The 16663-nt window shown below is 41.4% G+C and overlaps 1 protein-coding gene across 3 annotated transcripts in view; it reads right to left on the reverse strand.

Moving 5' to 3' along the window:
- The window catches only part of LOC106582698 (DCC-interacting protein 13-alpha), a 31046-nt gene extending 16537 nt beyond the window's left edge, over window positions 1-14509 (reverse strand). Inside the window, exon 1 of one of the 3 annotated variants that reach the window (XM_014166016.3) lies at window positions 14363-14509. Coding sequence is in view for 2 of the 3 variants with exons in the window: in XM_014166013.3 (XP_014021488.3) it covers window positions 5435-5488 (54 nt within the window). In the remaining variant the exon portion in view is untranslated. Of the gene's footprint in view, window positions 1-5434; window positions 5640-14362 lie in introns of those variants that run through there. The other 2 variants (XM_014166013.3, XM_014166014.3) reach the window with 2 other exon arrangements.
- Window positions 14510-16663: the final 2154 nt, after the last annotated feature.

Consider the following 16663-nt stretch of genomic DNA (forward strand, 5'->3'; position numbering starts at 1 on the left):
TGAAAATCTAATGAAATGGCTACCCAGACTATTTGCATTGCCCCCCCTTCCCCCTTTTACACCGCTGCTACTCTCTATTGTTATCATCTATGCATAGTCTCTTTAATAACTCTACCTATATGTACATACAGTTGAAGTCGGAAGTTTACATACACCTTAGCCAAAGACATTTAAACTCAGTTTCACAATTCCTGACATTTAATCCTAGTAAAAATTCCCTGTCTGAAGGCAGTTAGGATCACCACTTTATTTTAAGAATGTGCAATGTCAGAATAATTGTAGAGAGAATGATTTATTTCAGCTTTTATTTATTTCAGCACATTCCCAGTGGGTCAGAAGTTTACATACACTTACATACATACAAGTTTACATACACTTAGTATTTGGTAACATTGCCTTTAAAATTGTTTAAATTGGGTCAAACGTTTTGGGTAGCCTTCCACAAGCTTCCCACAATAAGTTGGGTGAATTTTGGCCCATTCCTCCTGACAGAGCTGGTGTAACTGAGTCAGGTTTGTAGGCCTCCTTGATCGCACACGCTTTTTCAGTTCTGCCCACAACTTTTCTATAGGATTGAGGTCAGGGCTTTGTGATGGCCACTCCAATACCTTGACTTTGTTGTCCTTAAGCCATTTTGCCACAACTTTGGAAGTATGCTTGGGGTCATCGTCCATTTGGAAGACCCATTTGCGACCAAGCTTCAACTTCCTGACTGATGTCTTGAGATGTTGCTTCAATATATCCACTATTTTTGTTTCATCAGACCAGAGGACATTTCTCCAAAAAGTATGATCTTTGTCCCCATGTGCAGTTGCAAACCGTAGTCTGGCTTTTTTATGGCGGTTTTGGAGCAGTGGCTTCTTCCTTGCTGAGCAACCTTTAGGTTATGTCGATATAAGGCTCGTTTTACTGTGGATATAGATACTTTTGTACCTGTTTCCTCCAGCATCTTCACAATGTCCTTTGCTGTTGTTCTGGGATTGATTTGCACTTTTTGCACCAAAATACATTCATCTCTAGGAGACAGAACGCGTCTCATTCCTGAGTGGTATGACGGCTGTGTGGTCCCATGGTGTTTATACCTGCATACTATTGTTTGTACAGATGAACGTGGTACCTTCAGGCATTTGGAAATTGCTCCCAAGGATGAACCAGACTTGTGAAGGTCTACAATTTTTTTTCCTGAGGTCTTGGCTGATTTCTTTTGATTTTCCCATGATGTCAAGCAGAGGCACCGAGTTTGAAGGTAGGCCTTGAAATACATCCACAGATACACTTCCAATTGACTCAAATTATGTCAATTAGCCTATCAAAAGCTTCTAAAGCCATGACATAATTTTCTGGAATTTTTCAAGCTGTTTAACCTCTCTTGGGTAGGGGGCAGTATTTTGACGTCCGCATGAAAAGCATAGGATATGCATACTATTAGTAGATTTGGATAGAAAACACTCTGAAGTTTCTAAAACTGTTTGAATGATGTCTGTGAGTATAACAGAACTCATATCGCAGGCAAAAACCTGAGAAAAAATCCAACCAGGAAGTGTGGAAATCTGAGGTTTGTAGTTTTTCAAGTGATTGCCTATCTAATACACAGTGTCTGTGGGGTCATTTTGCACTTCCTAAGGCTTCCACTAGATGTTAAGTCTTTAGAACGTTGTTTCATGCTTCTACTGTGAATGGGGAGAGAATAAGAGCATATGGAGTCAGATGACTGAGAGGTCCTGGAGTGGCCTAGCCAGTCTCCAGACCTTAATCCCATAGAAAATCTGTGGAGGGAGCTGAAGGTTCGAGTTGCCAAACGTCAGCCTTGAAACCTTAATGACTTGGAGAAGATCTGCAAAGAGGAGTGGGACAAAATCCCTCCTGAGATGTGTGCAAACCTGGTGGCCAACTACAAGAAACATCTGACCTCTGTGATTGCCAACAAGGGTTTTGCCACCAAGTACTAAGTCATGTTTTGCAGAGGGGTCAAATACTTATTTCCCTCATTAAAATGCAAATCATTTTAACATGCATTTTTGACGTGCATTTTTCTGTATTTTTTTGTTGTTATTCTGTCTCTCACTGTTCAAATAGACCTACTATTAAAATTATAGACTGATCATTTCTTTGTCAGTGGGCAAACGTACAAAATCAGCAGGGTATCAAATACTTTTCCCCCCACTGTATGTCTTCATTTACCAAAAACATAGACTCTTCGCTTTCATTTAACACCCAATTTGATATGCTCCTAGGAACTTTACATGTTGGTGCTCATGGGTCCTTTTCGATGGAAATGCCCTTAGGCTAAACATTTTGTTTCATGTAATAAAGTTTATTTTAAATGTCTACTTCAAATGGAGCACACTGTTAATAACATGTATTAAATCATGGTAAATAATGTCGTTAAAATAAATTGACACACCCACACAATTATACCTGGATGCACGTGTCAACTCTGAAACATGGTTTTCTTTGTTTGGACTAGGCTCTTCTACCTGAGCACATGGGACGTGGTAATGTACTGCAATTCACACCTATATAGATGGTGATAATTAGCTCAACTCTCAGTGGTCGGACCATCTTTTTGGCCAAACATTCCTTTGTTCTTAGAGCAGCGTTGCTGCGTGAGCTAGGCGGTGGAGACCAACTACAGCGCTGCACATTAGTTCCTCACGGAGTGAACTTTCGCTGCGCTCACATGGATCATACTGGGGGTACAGATGAAAAAAAACACAGAAATCTGCAGTTGGCACCCAGTCAAATAAGGCCGAAGGTTGCCTTGATAAATCTTGTTCATTCTCTTAAATTAAATACATTGACTGTAATTGCATTAGCTGGGGATGTTGTTTGAAATGTCTGATACAACACACGTTGGTGACATAGTTATCAACCTACTGCATACCCCTTAAAAAATAACAGCTTCATGTGCAGGGTGTGCTATTAGCATGCTAACACTCACTAAGACAGACTGGTAGAATAACTAGCATAGCTAGCCATCGCTAGAATTCACTGGTTGAAGTTAAAGTAACTTGAGTGTAATGGAGTTGACTGGTGACATGAATATACAGTACCAGTCAAATGTTTGGACACACCTACTCATTCAAGGGTATTTCTTAATTTTTTACTATTTTCTACTTTGAAGAATAATAGTGAAGACATCAAAACTATGAAATAACACATATGAAACCATGTAGTAACCAAAAAAGTGTAAAACAAATCAAAATATATTTTAGATTCTCATCTCAAACCATCTCAATTGGGTTGAGGTTGGGTGATTGTGGAGGCCAGGTCATCTGATGCAGCACTTCATCACCCTGCTTTTTGGTCAAATAGCCCTTACACAGCCTGGAGGTGTGTTGGGTTATTGTCCTGTTGAAAAACAAATGATAGTCCCACTAAGCACAAACCAGATGGGATGGCATATCCCTGCAGAATGCTGTGAAGGCTATGCTGGTTAAGTGTGCCTTGAATTCTAAATAAATCACAATCAGTGTCACCGGCAAAGCATCCCCACACCATCACACCTCCTCCATGCTTCACGGTTGGAACCACACATGCGGAGATCATCCGTTCACCTGATCTGCATCTCACAAAAACAAGGAGGTTGGAACCAAAAATCTGGACTCATCAGACCAAAGGACAGATTTCCACTAGGCTAATGTCTATTGCTTGTGTTTCTTGGCCCAAACAAGTATCTTATTATTATTGGTGTCCTTTGGTAGTGGTTTCTTTGCAGCAATTCGACCATGAAGGCCTGATTCACAGTCTCCTCTGAAAAGTTGATGTTGGGATGTGTCTGTTACTTATTTGGGTTGCAATTTCTGAGGCTGGTAACTCTAATGAACTTATCCTCTGCAGCAGAGGTAACTCTGGGTCTTCCTTTCCTGTGGCAGTCCTCATGAGAGCCAGTTTCATCATAGTGCTTGATGGTTTTTGGGACTGCACTAGAAGAAACTTTCAAAGTTCTTGACATTTTCCAGAATGACTGACCTTTATGTCTTAAAGTAATGATGGAATGTCATTTCTCTTTGCTTTTTTGATCTGTTCTTGCCATAATATGGACTTAGTATTTTATCAAATAGGGCTATCTTCTGTATAACACCCTTACCATGTCACAACAAAACTGATTGGCTCAAATGCATTAAGGAAAGAAATTCCATAAATTAACAAGGCACACCTGTTAATTGAAATGCATTCCATTCCAGTTTGCAAAGTTGTCATAGAGGCAAAGGGTGGCTGCTTTGAAGGATCTCATATATATTTTTATTTGTTTAACACTTTTTTGGTTACTACATGATTCCATATGTGTTATTTCATAGTTTTGTCTTCACTATTATTTTACAATGTAGAAAATAGTAAAGAATAAAGAAAAACCCTTGAATAAGTAGGTGTGTCCAAACTTTTGACTGGTACTGTATATCAATGGAACGAAGGTATACAAAACACGATTCAGCCCAGCTTAAATGAAAAGGCCTTCCCTGTAGCTCTGATGGTAGAGCATGGTGTTTGCAACGCCAGGGTTGTGGGTTTGGTTCCCACGGGGGGCCAGCACAGAAAAAAAAATGTATGAAATGTATGCATTCACTACTGTAAGTCGCTCTGGATAAGAGTGTCTGCTAAATGACTAAAATGTAAAAAGGGGAAATCAGGTACTAGACTGAGGGACTTGAAAATCCCCAAAACATTCCTTACCCCAGGATACTTCAACTGGTGACTATCCAGGATAATAAAAAAAGGAGCACTTTGTTGCTGCATAAATCTGATTGTTTACTTGTCCGTCAATAAATCTACCAGATTTACGCAGCAACAGAGTGCTCCTTTTCTTTATTCTCCCGGATAGTCACCAGTTGAAGTATCCTGGGGTAAGGATTGTTTGCGCATGTGCCAGGTGATAGAAATTTCAACCTCAGTACATGCGCTCCAAAAAGTCGGGTGAATAATAATTTCTTGTGGATATATATTTTTTAAAAGTGTCGACCAGCTGAAGGACCAACCACACAGACAACTGGTAGAGTATGTCCAAACGTAATTTCATTAAACATTCTGTGGTTTGTTATTAGGCAACCTCGTCCCTAGACAGGAGAAAGTGGTGCACCCTGCCAGAGACTAACAGTAGCCAGCCAGCTAGAGTAAGGATGGTTACGTAACCTGGCAGTAGCTCATTTATGTGTTCATCAACACAAGGGTGTGATGTGTTTCACTAGAAAACCATTAGCGTGCATACTTTTAGCAGGTGGTGCAAAGGCCGATATTAATAATGTTGCATAAATAGATAATACCATTGACAGCTGGCAAATATGACGAGGCCAGTTATCACTTTTTGAGCCATTTGACAACTCTTGATGCTTGCTCGAGCGAGTTAACAGGGCTAGCTTTTGCTGCGCTTTTGCACGGCACAAAGACGAGAGAGATAAAGCTAGCAGGCTACAGAGCATAGCGTGAAATATATTACCTGCGGACTGTCCTCGAATGTCTCCTCTATCGGTAATTTATCTATTCCAGGCATGGCTATAGCTAGCTATTTCAAGTCGTATCAATATGAACTGTAATATGTCAATAACAAACAAAAGCGCTGACTATCACTCCCACTGAATTTTTTCCCCTTTACAGATAGATCTACAACACCCCAAACAGCTCCTCCCACATGCGGATATGAGACACACTTGGAGCGGTCGGTAGTCACTAGTTACCACAGCCACGAAGTCATAATTATGGCTAAACCACAGAGTTTCTAAACCCAGAGGCGCAACATCGCGATACTTCCGGGAACGCTTGAGAAACAGACCATGCCGGGGTTTGAGAAGTCAATATGAGAAGTGAAAAAAGATTCCGTAGTTGTTCATTTTCTTGAAATCTAAAGGCACAACCTACATTCGCGCCAATGTCTTATGTAGTTGAACATGATATTACTCCAACCTCGTGAAAGTGACAAACTTACACTTTTAGATTTTCGTCAAACCCAACTTTAAATCGAAGGAGTGCCCTTGATTTGACGGCCTGTACATGAACAATTCGGCGAGAAACGACCATTAAGTCCATGTCTGCATTCCAAACACTTAAAATCCACACCCTATCCCCTCAGCCCTCAAATTAAGTGGACACTTCTGCACACTTCTCACACCTAGGAACCTCCCTCCTACACACTGCTGCCACATGCCCATAAGCTTGACACCTGTAACAACGTAATGTATTCGGTACAAAATCTTGTACAGGATAACTTACAGTTGAAGTCAGAAGTTTACATACACCTTATCCAAATACATTTAAACTCAGTTTTTTACAATTCCTGACATTTAATCCTTATAAACATTCCCTGTTTTAGGTCAGTTAGGATCACCGCTTTATTTTAAGAATGTGAAATGTTAGAATAATAGTAGAGAGAATGATTTATTTCAGCTTTTATTTCTTTCATCACATTCCCAGTGGGTCAGACATTTAACAGGTCTGATCTTCATGGCAGATTTTGAAAAGGCATTTGATAAAGTACGACTAGAATTTATATATAAATGCCTGGATTACTTCAATTTTGGTGAATCGCTTATACAATGGGTTAAAGTTATGTACAGCAACCCCAGATGTAAAATTGTAAATAATGGTTACTTATCAGAAAGTATTGAGCTTTTAAGAGGAGTTAAACAAGGCTGTCCATTGTCTCCATATCTATTTATTATGGCCATTGCAATGCTAGCTATTAAAATTGGATCCATCAATAAATCCAGGGGGATAAAAACAAAAGTGTCAATGTGTGCCGATGACTCTAGTTTTTTCTTAAGTCCACAATCTGGATCCCTGCACAGTCTCATTGAAGATCTTGATCACTATTGTAGCCTCTCTGGATTAAAACCTAATTATGACAAGTGTACCATATTACGTATTGGATCGTAAAAAAATACAAATGATGTCAATTAGCCTATCAGAAGCTTCTAAAGCCATGACATCATTTCCTGGAATTTTCCAAGCTGTTTAAAGGCACAGTCAACTTAGTGTATGTAAACTTCTGACCCACTGGAATTGTGATACAGTGAATTATATGTGTAATAATCTGTCTGTAAACAATTGTTGGAAAGATTACTTGTGTCATTCACAAAGTAGATGTCCTAACCGACTTGCCAAACCTATAGTTTGTTAACAAATAAAAGCTGGTGCCTTACAGCTGTGGGCTTGTCATGTAGTTATCAACTTAGGATAGTACCCTAAGCAACACACCACAAATTAGGAATTCCCTAGAAATGACATTAGACAATGCCATGATTAGGTAATTTTGCCAAGACCTTGGATGTATATAGAATACTGTACAGTCCAATTAGATGATTAAGGTGTAACTATATTTTGTATATCTTTTGTTTATTATTTTATTCCTTTTCATTTAATTTCCTTTGACACTTAGGAAGTGATAGAGCCATTAACAAGTTCCCCATACAACCATCAGTTAGTGCCACAATGCCGCTCATTTGTAAAGAAATGTAATTATATATTTTGTGAGTGTGTTGTTAACATCTGCCAAAGTTACTGCCCAGATCTACCAGCCTGGACGACCAGACGACGGGTCCGGAACGGCGATCCCAATCTGGACATCCGCTGCCCATCCTGGTGATGGACTGCTCCGTTGGCAGAAAGCCTACCAGGGTAAACCACCAGAGGGGGACCACAACGGCGATCACCAACCAGGACATCCCCTGGCCATTCTTGTGGTGGTCGGCAGCTTGCAGAAATCCTACTAGGGTAAACCACCAGAGGGGGGCCACAACGGCAATCTCCAACCAGGACATCCCCTGGCCATTCTTGTGGTGGTTTGCAGCTTTCAGAAAGCCTACCAGGGTAAACCACCGGGGGGGGGGGGGGGGGGACTGCTATGCTGATCCACAAACCAGGACATCCGATGGTCATTCTTATGGTGGGTTGCAACTTGGGTTGCAATACCTGCCATTGATTAATTCTCTGATACATTCCATTGGTTGGACAACATGTCAGTTCATACTGCAAGAGCTCTGATAGGTTGGAGGACGTCCTCTATAAATTGTTCTAATTACTGTGTAAGTCTATGGAAGGGGGTGACAAGCACGAGCCTCCTAGGTTTTGTATTGCCTATGTACCCAGAAGAGGACGAAAACTAGCTGTCCTCCGGCTACACCATGGTGCTACCCTACAGAGTGCTGGTGAGGCTAATGTAGACCTTCATTGTAGAACAATGTGTTTTAATAAATTATTTAGTGACATGCAAATATATTTAGTATAGTTTTGCCTAAAAAGGATAACTTTAATGTTTCACTATGTTTATTTTTTATGAAATTCACTGAGGAGGATGGTCCTCCCCTTCCTCCTCTGAGGAGCTTCCACTTTTAGCGACAGAGAAGACCTCATCAAGACTATGAATTCCTGTAGGAAGCTCCTGCACGTTATCTCTAGTCGACACTGTCAGCTACCGTTCACCAGCGCAATCAGAGACCTGTGCCCAATCCATGCAGAATCCATGTGATGTATTGAAATGAATTGAGGTGTGAAACTTCTTCCCGACCCCTTTCTCTGTCTTATCTAGCCACTGATTACACTTTAGCTAGCTAGTTAGCAGAGCAGTAGATCAAAAAATATTTGTGTATTACTTAGCCTCGATACTGTAATTGTTTGTACAGTATGTTGACTTTGGTGTTTATTTCAGAACTTATGGCATTTTTCAAGGATGAGCATAAGAGCATTAAAAAGGGAGAAGACCTCTATAACTCTGGCCATGTGGAAAATGCAGCTATAGTGAGAGGCAACTAACCGGTTTGGTCAGGGCCAGCATGAGGGATAAAGTTTCTCCTGTGTCAGTGAGTGTAGCTATTAAGTTAAGTTTGAGCATCTTAGCAATACAATGTGTTCTACACAGCTGTCAACACTCTACAAGGGCATTTTCAGTGGAATGGCATGGCTCCTTGAACTTGAGCCAGAACAACCGCTACCCTCCCTGTCATCCCTGTCTGATAAAAAACAAGGGCACCTAGCTGGCATGGCGCTGTCGGTGGAGCAGCAGGAGGCTATTCGACAGGCAACTGTTGGACAGCGCACCAACCCCAACTGGCACACCATGAGGAGAGGGAGGTTGACACACAGCCATTATGGAACAGTGGTTAGGGCCAAGCAAGTTACTCTGTAGCTGCTTAAATGGTTCCTCAGATCCAGGTGCGCAAGTTTGTTTTAGAACTGGGGGGACATAACCTCCCTCAGAATTTTTGGGGCATCTAAAGCTAATTTTTGCCGTTTCTACACAATCTAATATGGAGGTTAGCTTTTTTTTTTTTGGGGGGGGGGGGGGGGGGGGGTTATGATATTTGTGTGTCTATAAAATGCTAAGAGGTTCGCATGTCTTGGTATGATAAACTCAGCAAAAAAAGAACTCTCACTGTCAACTGTGTTTATTTTCAGCAAACTTAACGTGTAAATATTTGTATGAACATAACAAGATTCAACAACTGAGACATAAACTGAACAAGTTCCACAGACATGTGACTAACAGACATGGAATAATGTATCCCTGAACAAAGGGGGGGTCAAAATCAAAAGTAACAGTCAGTATCTGGTGTGGCCACCAGCTGCATTAAGTACTGCAGTGCATCTCCTCCTCATGGACTGCACCAGATTTGCCCGTTTTTGCTGTGAGATGTTGCCCCACTCTTCCACCAAGGCACCTGCAAGTTCGCGGACATTGCTGGGGGGAATGGCCCTAGCCCTGACCCTCCGGTCCCAGACGTGCTCAATGGGACTGGGATCCGGGCTCTTCGCTGGCCATGGCAGAACACTGACATTCCTGTCTTGCAGGAAATCATGCACAGAACGAGCAGTATGGCTGGTGGCATTGTCATGCTGGAGGGTCATGTCAGGATGAGCTTGCAGGAAGGGTACCACATGAGGGAGGAGGATGTCTTCCCTATAACGCACAGCGTTGAGATTGCCTGCAATGACAACAAGCTCAGTCCGATGATGCTGTGACACACCGCCCCAGACCATGACGGACCCTCCAACTCCAAATCGATCCCGCTCCAGAGTACAGGCCTCGGTGTAACGCTCATTCCTTCGAAGATAAACGCAAATCCGACCATCACCCCTGGTGAGACAAAAGCCCGACTCGTCAGTGAAGAGCACTTTTTGCCAGTCCTGTCTGGTCCAGCGACAGTGGGTTTGTGCCCATAGGCGACGTTGTTGCCAGGTGAATACCTGCCTTACAACAGGCTTACAAGCCCTCAGTCCAGCCTCTCTCAGCCTATTGCGGACAGTCTGAGCACTGATTGTGCATTCCTGGTGTAACTCGGGCAGTTGTTGTTGCCATCCTGTACCTGTCCTGCAGGTGTGATGTTCGGATGTACTGATCCTGTGCAGGTGTTGTTACACATGGTCTGCCACTGCGAGGACGATCAGCTGTCCGTCCTGTCTCCCTGTAGCGCTGTCTTAGGCGTCTCACAGTACGGACATTGCAGTTTATTGCTCTGGACACATCTGCAGTCCTCATGCCTCCTTGCAGCACGCCTAAAGCACGTTCACGCAGATGAGCAGGGACCCTGGGCATCTTTCTTTTGGTGTTTTTTAGAGTCAGTGGAAAGGCCTAAGTCTAAGTTTTTATAACTGTGACCTTAATTGCCTACGGTCTGTAAGCTGTTAGTGTCTTAACGACTGTTCCACAGGTGCATGTTCATTAATTGTTAATGGTTCATTTAAAAAATATATATTTACCTTTATTTAACCTGGCAAGTCAGTTAAGAACAAATTCTTATTTTCAATTATGGCCTAGGAACAGTGCAATGACAGCCTAGGAACTGCCTTGTTCAGGGGCAGAAAAACATATTTTTACCTTGTCAGCTCAGGGATTTGATCTTGCAACCTTTTGGTTAATAGTCCAACGCTCTAACCACTAGGGTACCTGCTGCCCCATGCTTGTTCATCGAACATGGGAAACAGTGTTTAAACTCTTTACAATGAAAATCTGTGAAGTTATTTGGATTTTTACGAATTATCTTTGAAAGACAGGGTCCTGAAAAGGAGACGTTTCTTTTTTTGCTGAGTTTATTTGTGCATCTGTAACTTTCTCACTCATCATTATTCACTATTCATTCAGGATGATCTGTAATCGTGGTAGCATCCACATTAATGTAGAAGTGTTTAGAAACATTATATTCTTATTTACAATAAAAGTGACTCCAAAATGGCACAATACATTATTTAACATTATTTTGTGCCCGATAGAAATTAATCTGAAACACAACCAAAACAAACAGAAAATGTATCCAACAAATGTGTTGAGTAACAAGCTTGATGTAGTCATTGCGTGCTATAAATGTGGGACAAAATACTTAACTTTTTACTACTTTAATACACATACTAGTAAATTTGTCCCAATATTTTTGGTCCCCTAAAATAAGGGGACTACGTACAAAAAGTGCTGTAATTTCTAAATGGTTCACCCGATATGGATGAAGATACCCTCAAAACAAAGCTGACCATCAGCACTTTAACTTCATTGATTTCAAATCCAAACTTTGGGAGTATAGAGCCAACAGAAGAAAAAATGCTTCACTGTCCCAATAATTACGGAGGGCAGTGTAATTTATATCCTAGGCCTAATAGCACTGTCCATTGCTCTGCAACACCCCAACCCAACACATCCCACTCAGCTTTAGTATCTTAGTGAAACATTTATTATTGTTGGTTTCAGGTGTGTTAGGCCGAGGCCAGAGTGACAACCAACAGTTCGGCAGACCCCCAGGGCCAGGACTGAGCAGCCCAGCAGCTAGAAGCTAGGGATTGCCTAAACAGGTATCTCCCCTGACGTGGGCATGTTTTCGATACAGACTCCTTATAAGGCATACAGACCTTATGAAAGTTGCACAGTATACCCTTAATCTTGTAATAAATCTAATCTAGTGACACATAACATGACATTTCTGCCATTCATTGTGACATTGTGGGAAGATAACCAATCTTCCAATTAATGGCAATGCATTTCTTAGCCACTATAAATGCTAGGTGACACAGTTTCTTCTGATAACAGTCTCCAGTATCAACATTTCCAAGCAAACAAAAACAGGGAGAAGGGAGATTCTGTAGACATGCTGAGATAAAATAACATACTCTTTCCCAGAATTTGGCTAGCCTTTACAAGAGCATAACATATTGAAATACAGTCCATTCGGAAAGTATTCAGACCCCTTGACTTTTTCCACATTTTTTTACGTTACAGCCTTACTGTACAATTGATTAAATGTTTATTTCCCCTCATCAATCTACACACAATACCCCATAACACAAATGTAAAAAACATGTTTTTGCTAAGTTATTAAAAATAAAACACTGAAATATGAAATTTACATAAGTATTCAGACCCTTTACTCAGTACTTTGTTGAAGCACCTTTGGCATTGATTCTAGCCTCGAGTCTTCATGGGTATGACGCTACAAGCTTGGCACACCTGTATTTGGGGAGTTTTTCCCATTGTTCTCTGCAGATCCTCTCAAGCTCTGTCAGGTTGGATGGGAAGCATCGTTGCACAGCTATTTTCAAGTCTCTCCAGAGATGTTCAATCGGGTTCAAGTCTGGGCTCTGGCTGGGCCACTCAAGGACATTCAGAGACTTGTCCCAAAACCACTCCTGTGTTGTCTTGGCTGTGTGCTTGGTGTCATTGTCCTGTTGGAAGGTGAACCTTCGCCCCAGCCTGAGGTCCTGAGCGTTCTGGAGGAAGTTTTCATCAAGGATCTCTCTATACTGTGCTCCGTTCATCTTTCCCTCGATCCTGACTAGTCTCCCATTCCCTGCCGCTGAAAAACATCCCCACAGCATGATGCTGCCACCAGCATGCTTCACCGTAGGGATGGTGCCAGGTTTCCTCCAGATGTGACGCTTGGCATACAGGCCAAAGAGTTCAATCTTGGTTTCATCGGACCAGAGAATCTTGTTTCTCATGGTCTGAGAGTCTTCAGAGCCTTTTGGCAAACTCCAAGCAGGCTGTCATGTGCCTTTTTACGAAGGAGTGGCTTCCGTCTGGCCACTCTACCATAAAGGCCTGATTGTTGGAGTGCTGCAGAGATGGATGTCCTTCTGGAAGATTCTCCCATCGCCACAGAGGAATTCTGGAGCTCCTTCAGAGTGACCATTGGGTTCTTGGTCACCTTCCTGACCAAGGCCTTTCTACCCCGATTGCTCAGTTTGGCCGGGCGGCCAGTCAGCTCAAGGAAGAGTCTTGGTGGTTCCAAACGTCTTCTATTTAAGAATGGTTTGAGGCCACTGTGATCTTGGGACCTTCGATGCTGCAGAAATGTTTTGGTGTCCCTTCTCCAGATCTGTGCCTCGACACAATCATGTGGCTTGTTTTTTTCTCTGACATGCACTGTCAACTGTGGGACCTTATATAGACAGGTGTGTGCCTTTCCAAATCATGTCCAATGAATTGAAATTACAACAGGTGGACTCCAATCAAGTTGTAGAAACATCTCAAGGATGATCAATGGAAACAGGATGTACCTGAGCTCAATTTAGTGTCTCATCGCAAAGGGTCTGAATACTTATGTAAATAAGGTATTTCTGTTTTTTATTTTTAATACATTTGCAAACATTTATAAAAACCTGTTTTAACTTCGCCATTATGGGGTATTGTGTGTAGATTGAGGAGGAACAATATTTATTTAATCTATTTTAGAATAAGGCTATAACGTAACAAAATGTGGAAAAAGTTAAATTGTCTGAATACTTTCCGAATTCACTGTATGGCCCCTTTTGTGTTTTACACCTCCAGCAGAGGAATTACATTTCTGAGTGCTTGATATTCCGTTTCATAGGCAAATAGTACGTTCTATGGATGGTCTTAAACTACAGTAATTTATGACTGAGATTGTATGAACATGGCTAGGCATTCAAACATATCTGTATCCATTCATCATCATCAGTAGTGTCTCCCAGTTCTTCCTCACATTTTTGTTTTACATGTTTTGTGTCATCGGGAAAAGCCTCTATCAACCCTTTATACAATTTGGAAATCAACTTTAGAGGTTTGTCAATCTGCTTTAAAATAATTTTAATCTGTGAAGCTTCTGGCTTGTCCAGTGTTTGCTGCACAGAGAGAGATATGGCCATTGGAATCCTGTCCAATATGTCCCCATACAGTGGTTGTCACTAGTTACCATAGCCACAATGTTATAAACCCTGCCTATTTCTAAAATGTATCTTCTTAAAATGTCATTTTAAACCCAACATGCTGAGTACACCGGCCACATGAGTGCAACATCGCGCGCATGTTGATTTTGTCCATCCACACCAGACAGGTCGAAACACATTTAAAACATTCATGGATATTTAGCTAGCAAGCTCGCAGTTGCTAGCTAATTTGTCCTGCAATATAAACATTTGGTTGTTATTTTACCTGAACTGTACAAGGTCCTTTTTTGCTGGATCTTTGTAGAATATCAACCCATTTTGTCACACAAAATGTGTTCTCTACTCCAACAATGAATCTACAAATAAAATGGAAAACAGTTCGTTTCTAGCAATCTCTCCTTGTTCAGTCTTCTTCTTCTGTGGGTTTTATATGGCTGTTTGCAATCAACTCTAAGTTGCATTACTGCAACCAACTGGACTGGAGTGTGGACCTCATTCATCTTTCAATCACCCACGTTGGTATATGCTCCTAAAAACCAATGAGGAGATGGGAGATACGGGATTTGCAGCGCTTGTTGACGCGCATGAGCAGTTTGGATGAAATTATTGAATAACATGTATGTGTACATTTATTTTCAATGCTCGCGCACGCAACGCAGCTGGTGTGGTCAGCATGTAACTCTAACCTTAACCACACTGCTAACCTTACGCCTAACCCTAACCTTAAATTAAGACCAAAAAGATAATCTTTGTTTTCATTAATTTTGACTTTGTGGCTGTGCTATTTAGTGGAAACCCCAAATGGCCACCAGGGTGGTAATGGACAAAATCTGCAATGACACAAAAGCCAAATATACATCTTTCGACATGCCCTAGTTGTGTGTGAAATGTGATGCTCTATCACAAAGTTCCCCCAAAAATTGTGTAGCCGCTGGATTATGGTCAAAATGACCTCAATATGACCCCCATGAAGATCTTAAAAGTACTTTATGATCAGAATTATTGTCTATAATATCTGTGGGTTTTATTTAGTGGGTAGATAACATTACAAAGTCATTTTGACATTGTTTGGAATGATTTTACAGTTTACAATATCCCACATATCTGGTGAGCACAAGAGACTAATGTAAAGGGACTAATGTAATGCCGCATTCAAAACAACTGGAAACTCGGAAATCTCCAACTTCAGTGATTTCAAAACAACTGTGATCTCTGAAAAAAATGAGCTCAGACTGGGAAACATAGATTTGAACGGTAATCCAATTCGGAATTCCAACTCTGGGCTCTTTCTATACCTCCAACTTTCCGACCTGAAGATCACTGATGTCATGAATTTACCTTGTATTTTTCAGAGTTCCCAGTTGTTTTGAACCAACATAAGAGGCAAATAAACAAAGTCAAAGATGGCTCCGCCCATTGCCCAGAAAATATCAATTTAGTTTGGCCACTTTTCAGCATATTACAAATCTAGGGGGGGGTCATTTCAGGTGCATGAGTGCTGGAAATGGGGGAAGGTATCGTGGGGGGATATGATGGAGGAAATATTACTATGATGGGGGATTTATCAATAAATGAGAGGCAAACACAGGAGAAGTTTATAAGCTGAATAAAAATAATACCCCTGGAAATGGACTCCTGGGCTACATTTCTGAAATGAAAAAGAAAAGTATGTAATCAACTTTTGTTATTACTTGATTTCTAATGCATTCTAGCAATTATGTTTTATCATTTGGCCAAATGGTTGTTGGCTAGTGGAAATATGATTTGATTATTTCAATCAAATAATATTTTCCCTAGCCAACAAATTTAGCCTAATCTGTAGTCCGAAGAGTACGATTTGGTTTGTTAATTTACATAGACTTTTCCTAGGAATATACTGTATAGTTAGTAATACTTGAAGTTTATATATACTGCTCAAAAAAATAAAGGGAACACTTAAACAACACATCCTAGATCTGAATGAAAGAAATAATCTTATTAAATACTTTTTTCTTTACATAGTTGAATGTGCTGACAACAAAATCACACAAAAATAATCAATGGAAATCCAATTTATCAACCCATGGAGGTCTGGATTTGGAGTCACACTCAAAATTAAAGTGGAAAACCACACTACAGGCTGATCCAACTTTGATGTAATGTCCTTAAAACAAGTCAAAATGAGGCTCAGTAGTGTGTGTGGCCTCCACGTGCCTGTATGACCTCCCTACAATGCCTGGGCATGCTCCTGATGAGGTGGTGGATGGTCTCCTGAGGGATCTCCTCCCAGACCTGGACTAAAGCATCCGCCAACTCCTGGACAGTCTGTGGTGCAACGTGGCGTTGGTGGATGGAGCGAGACATGATGTCCCAGATGTGCTCAATTGGATTCAGGTCTGGGGAACGGGCAGGCCAGTCCATAGCATCAATGCCTTCCTCTTGCAGGAACTGCTGACACACTCCAGCCACATGAGGTCTAGCATTGTCTTGCATTAGGAGGAACCCAGGGCCAACCGCACCAGCATATGGTCTCACAAGGGGTCTGAGGATCTCATCTCGGTACCTAATGGCAGTCAGGCTACCTCTG

Source organism: Salmo salar, chromosome 22 (assembly GCF_965601325.2).
Source record: "Salmo salar chromosome 22, fSalSal1, whole genome shotgun sequence".
In the NCBI taxonomy this organism is placed as follows: domain Eukaryota; kingdom Metazoa; phylum Chordata; class Actinopteri; order Salmoniformes; family Salmonidae; genus Salmo; species Salmo salar.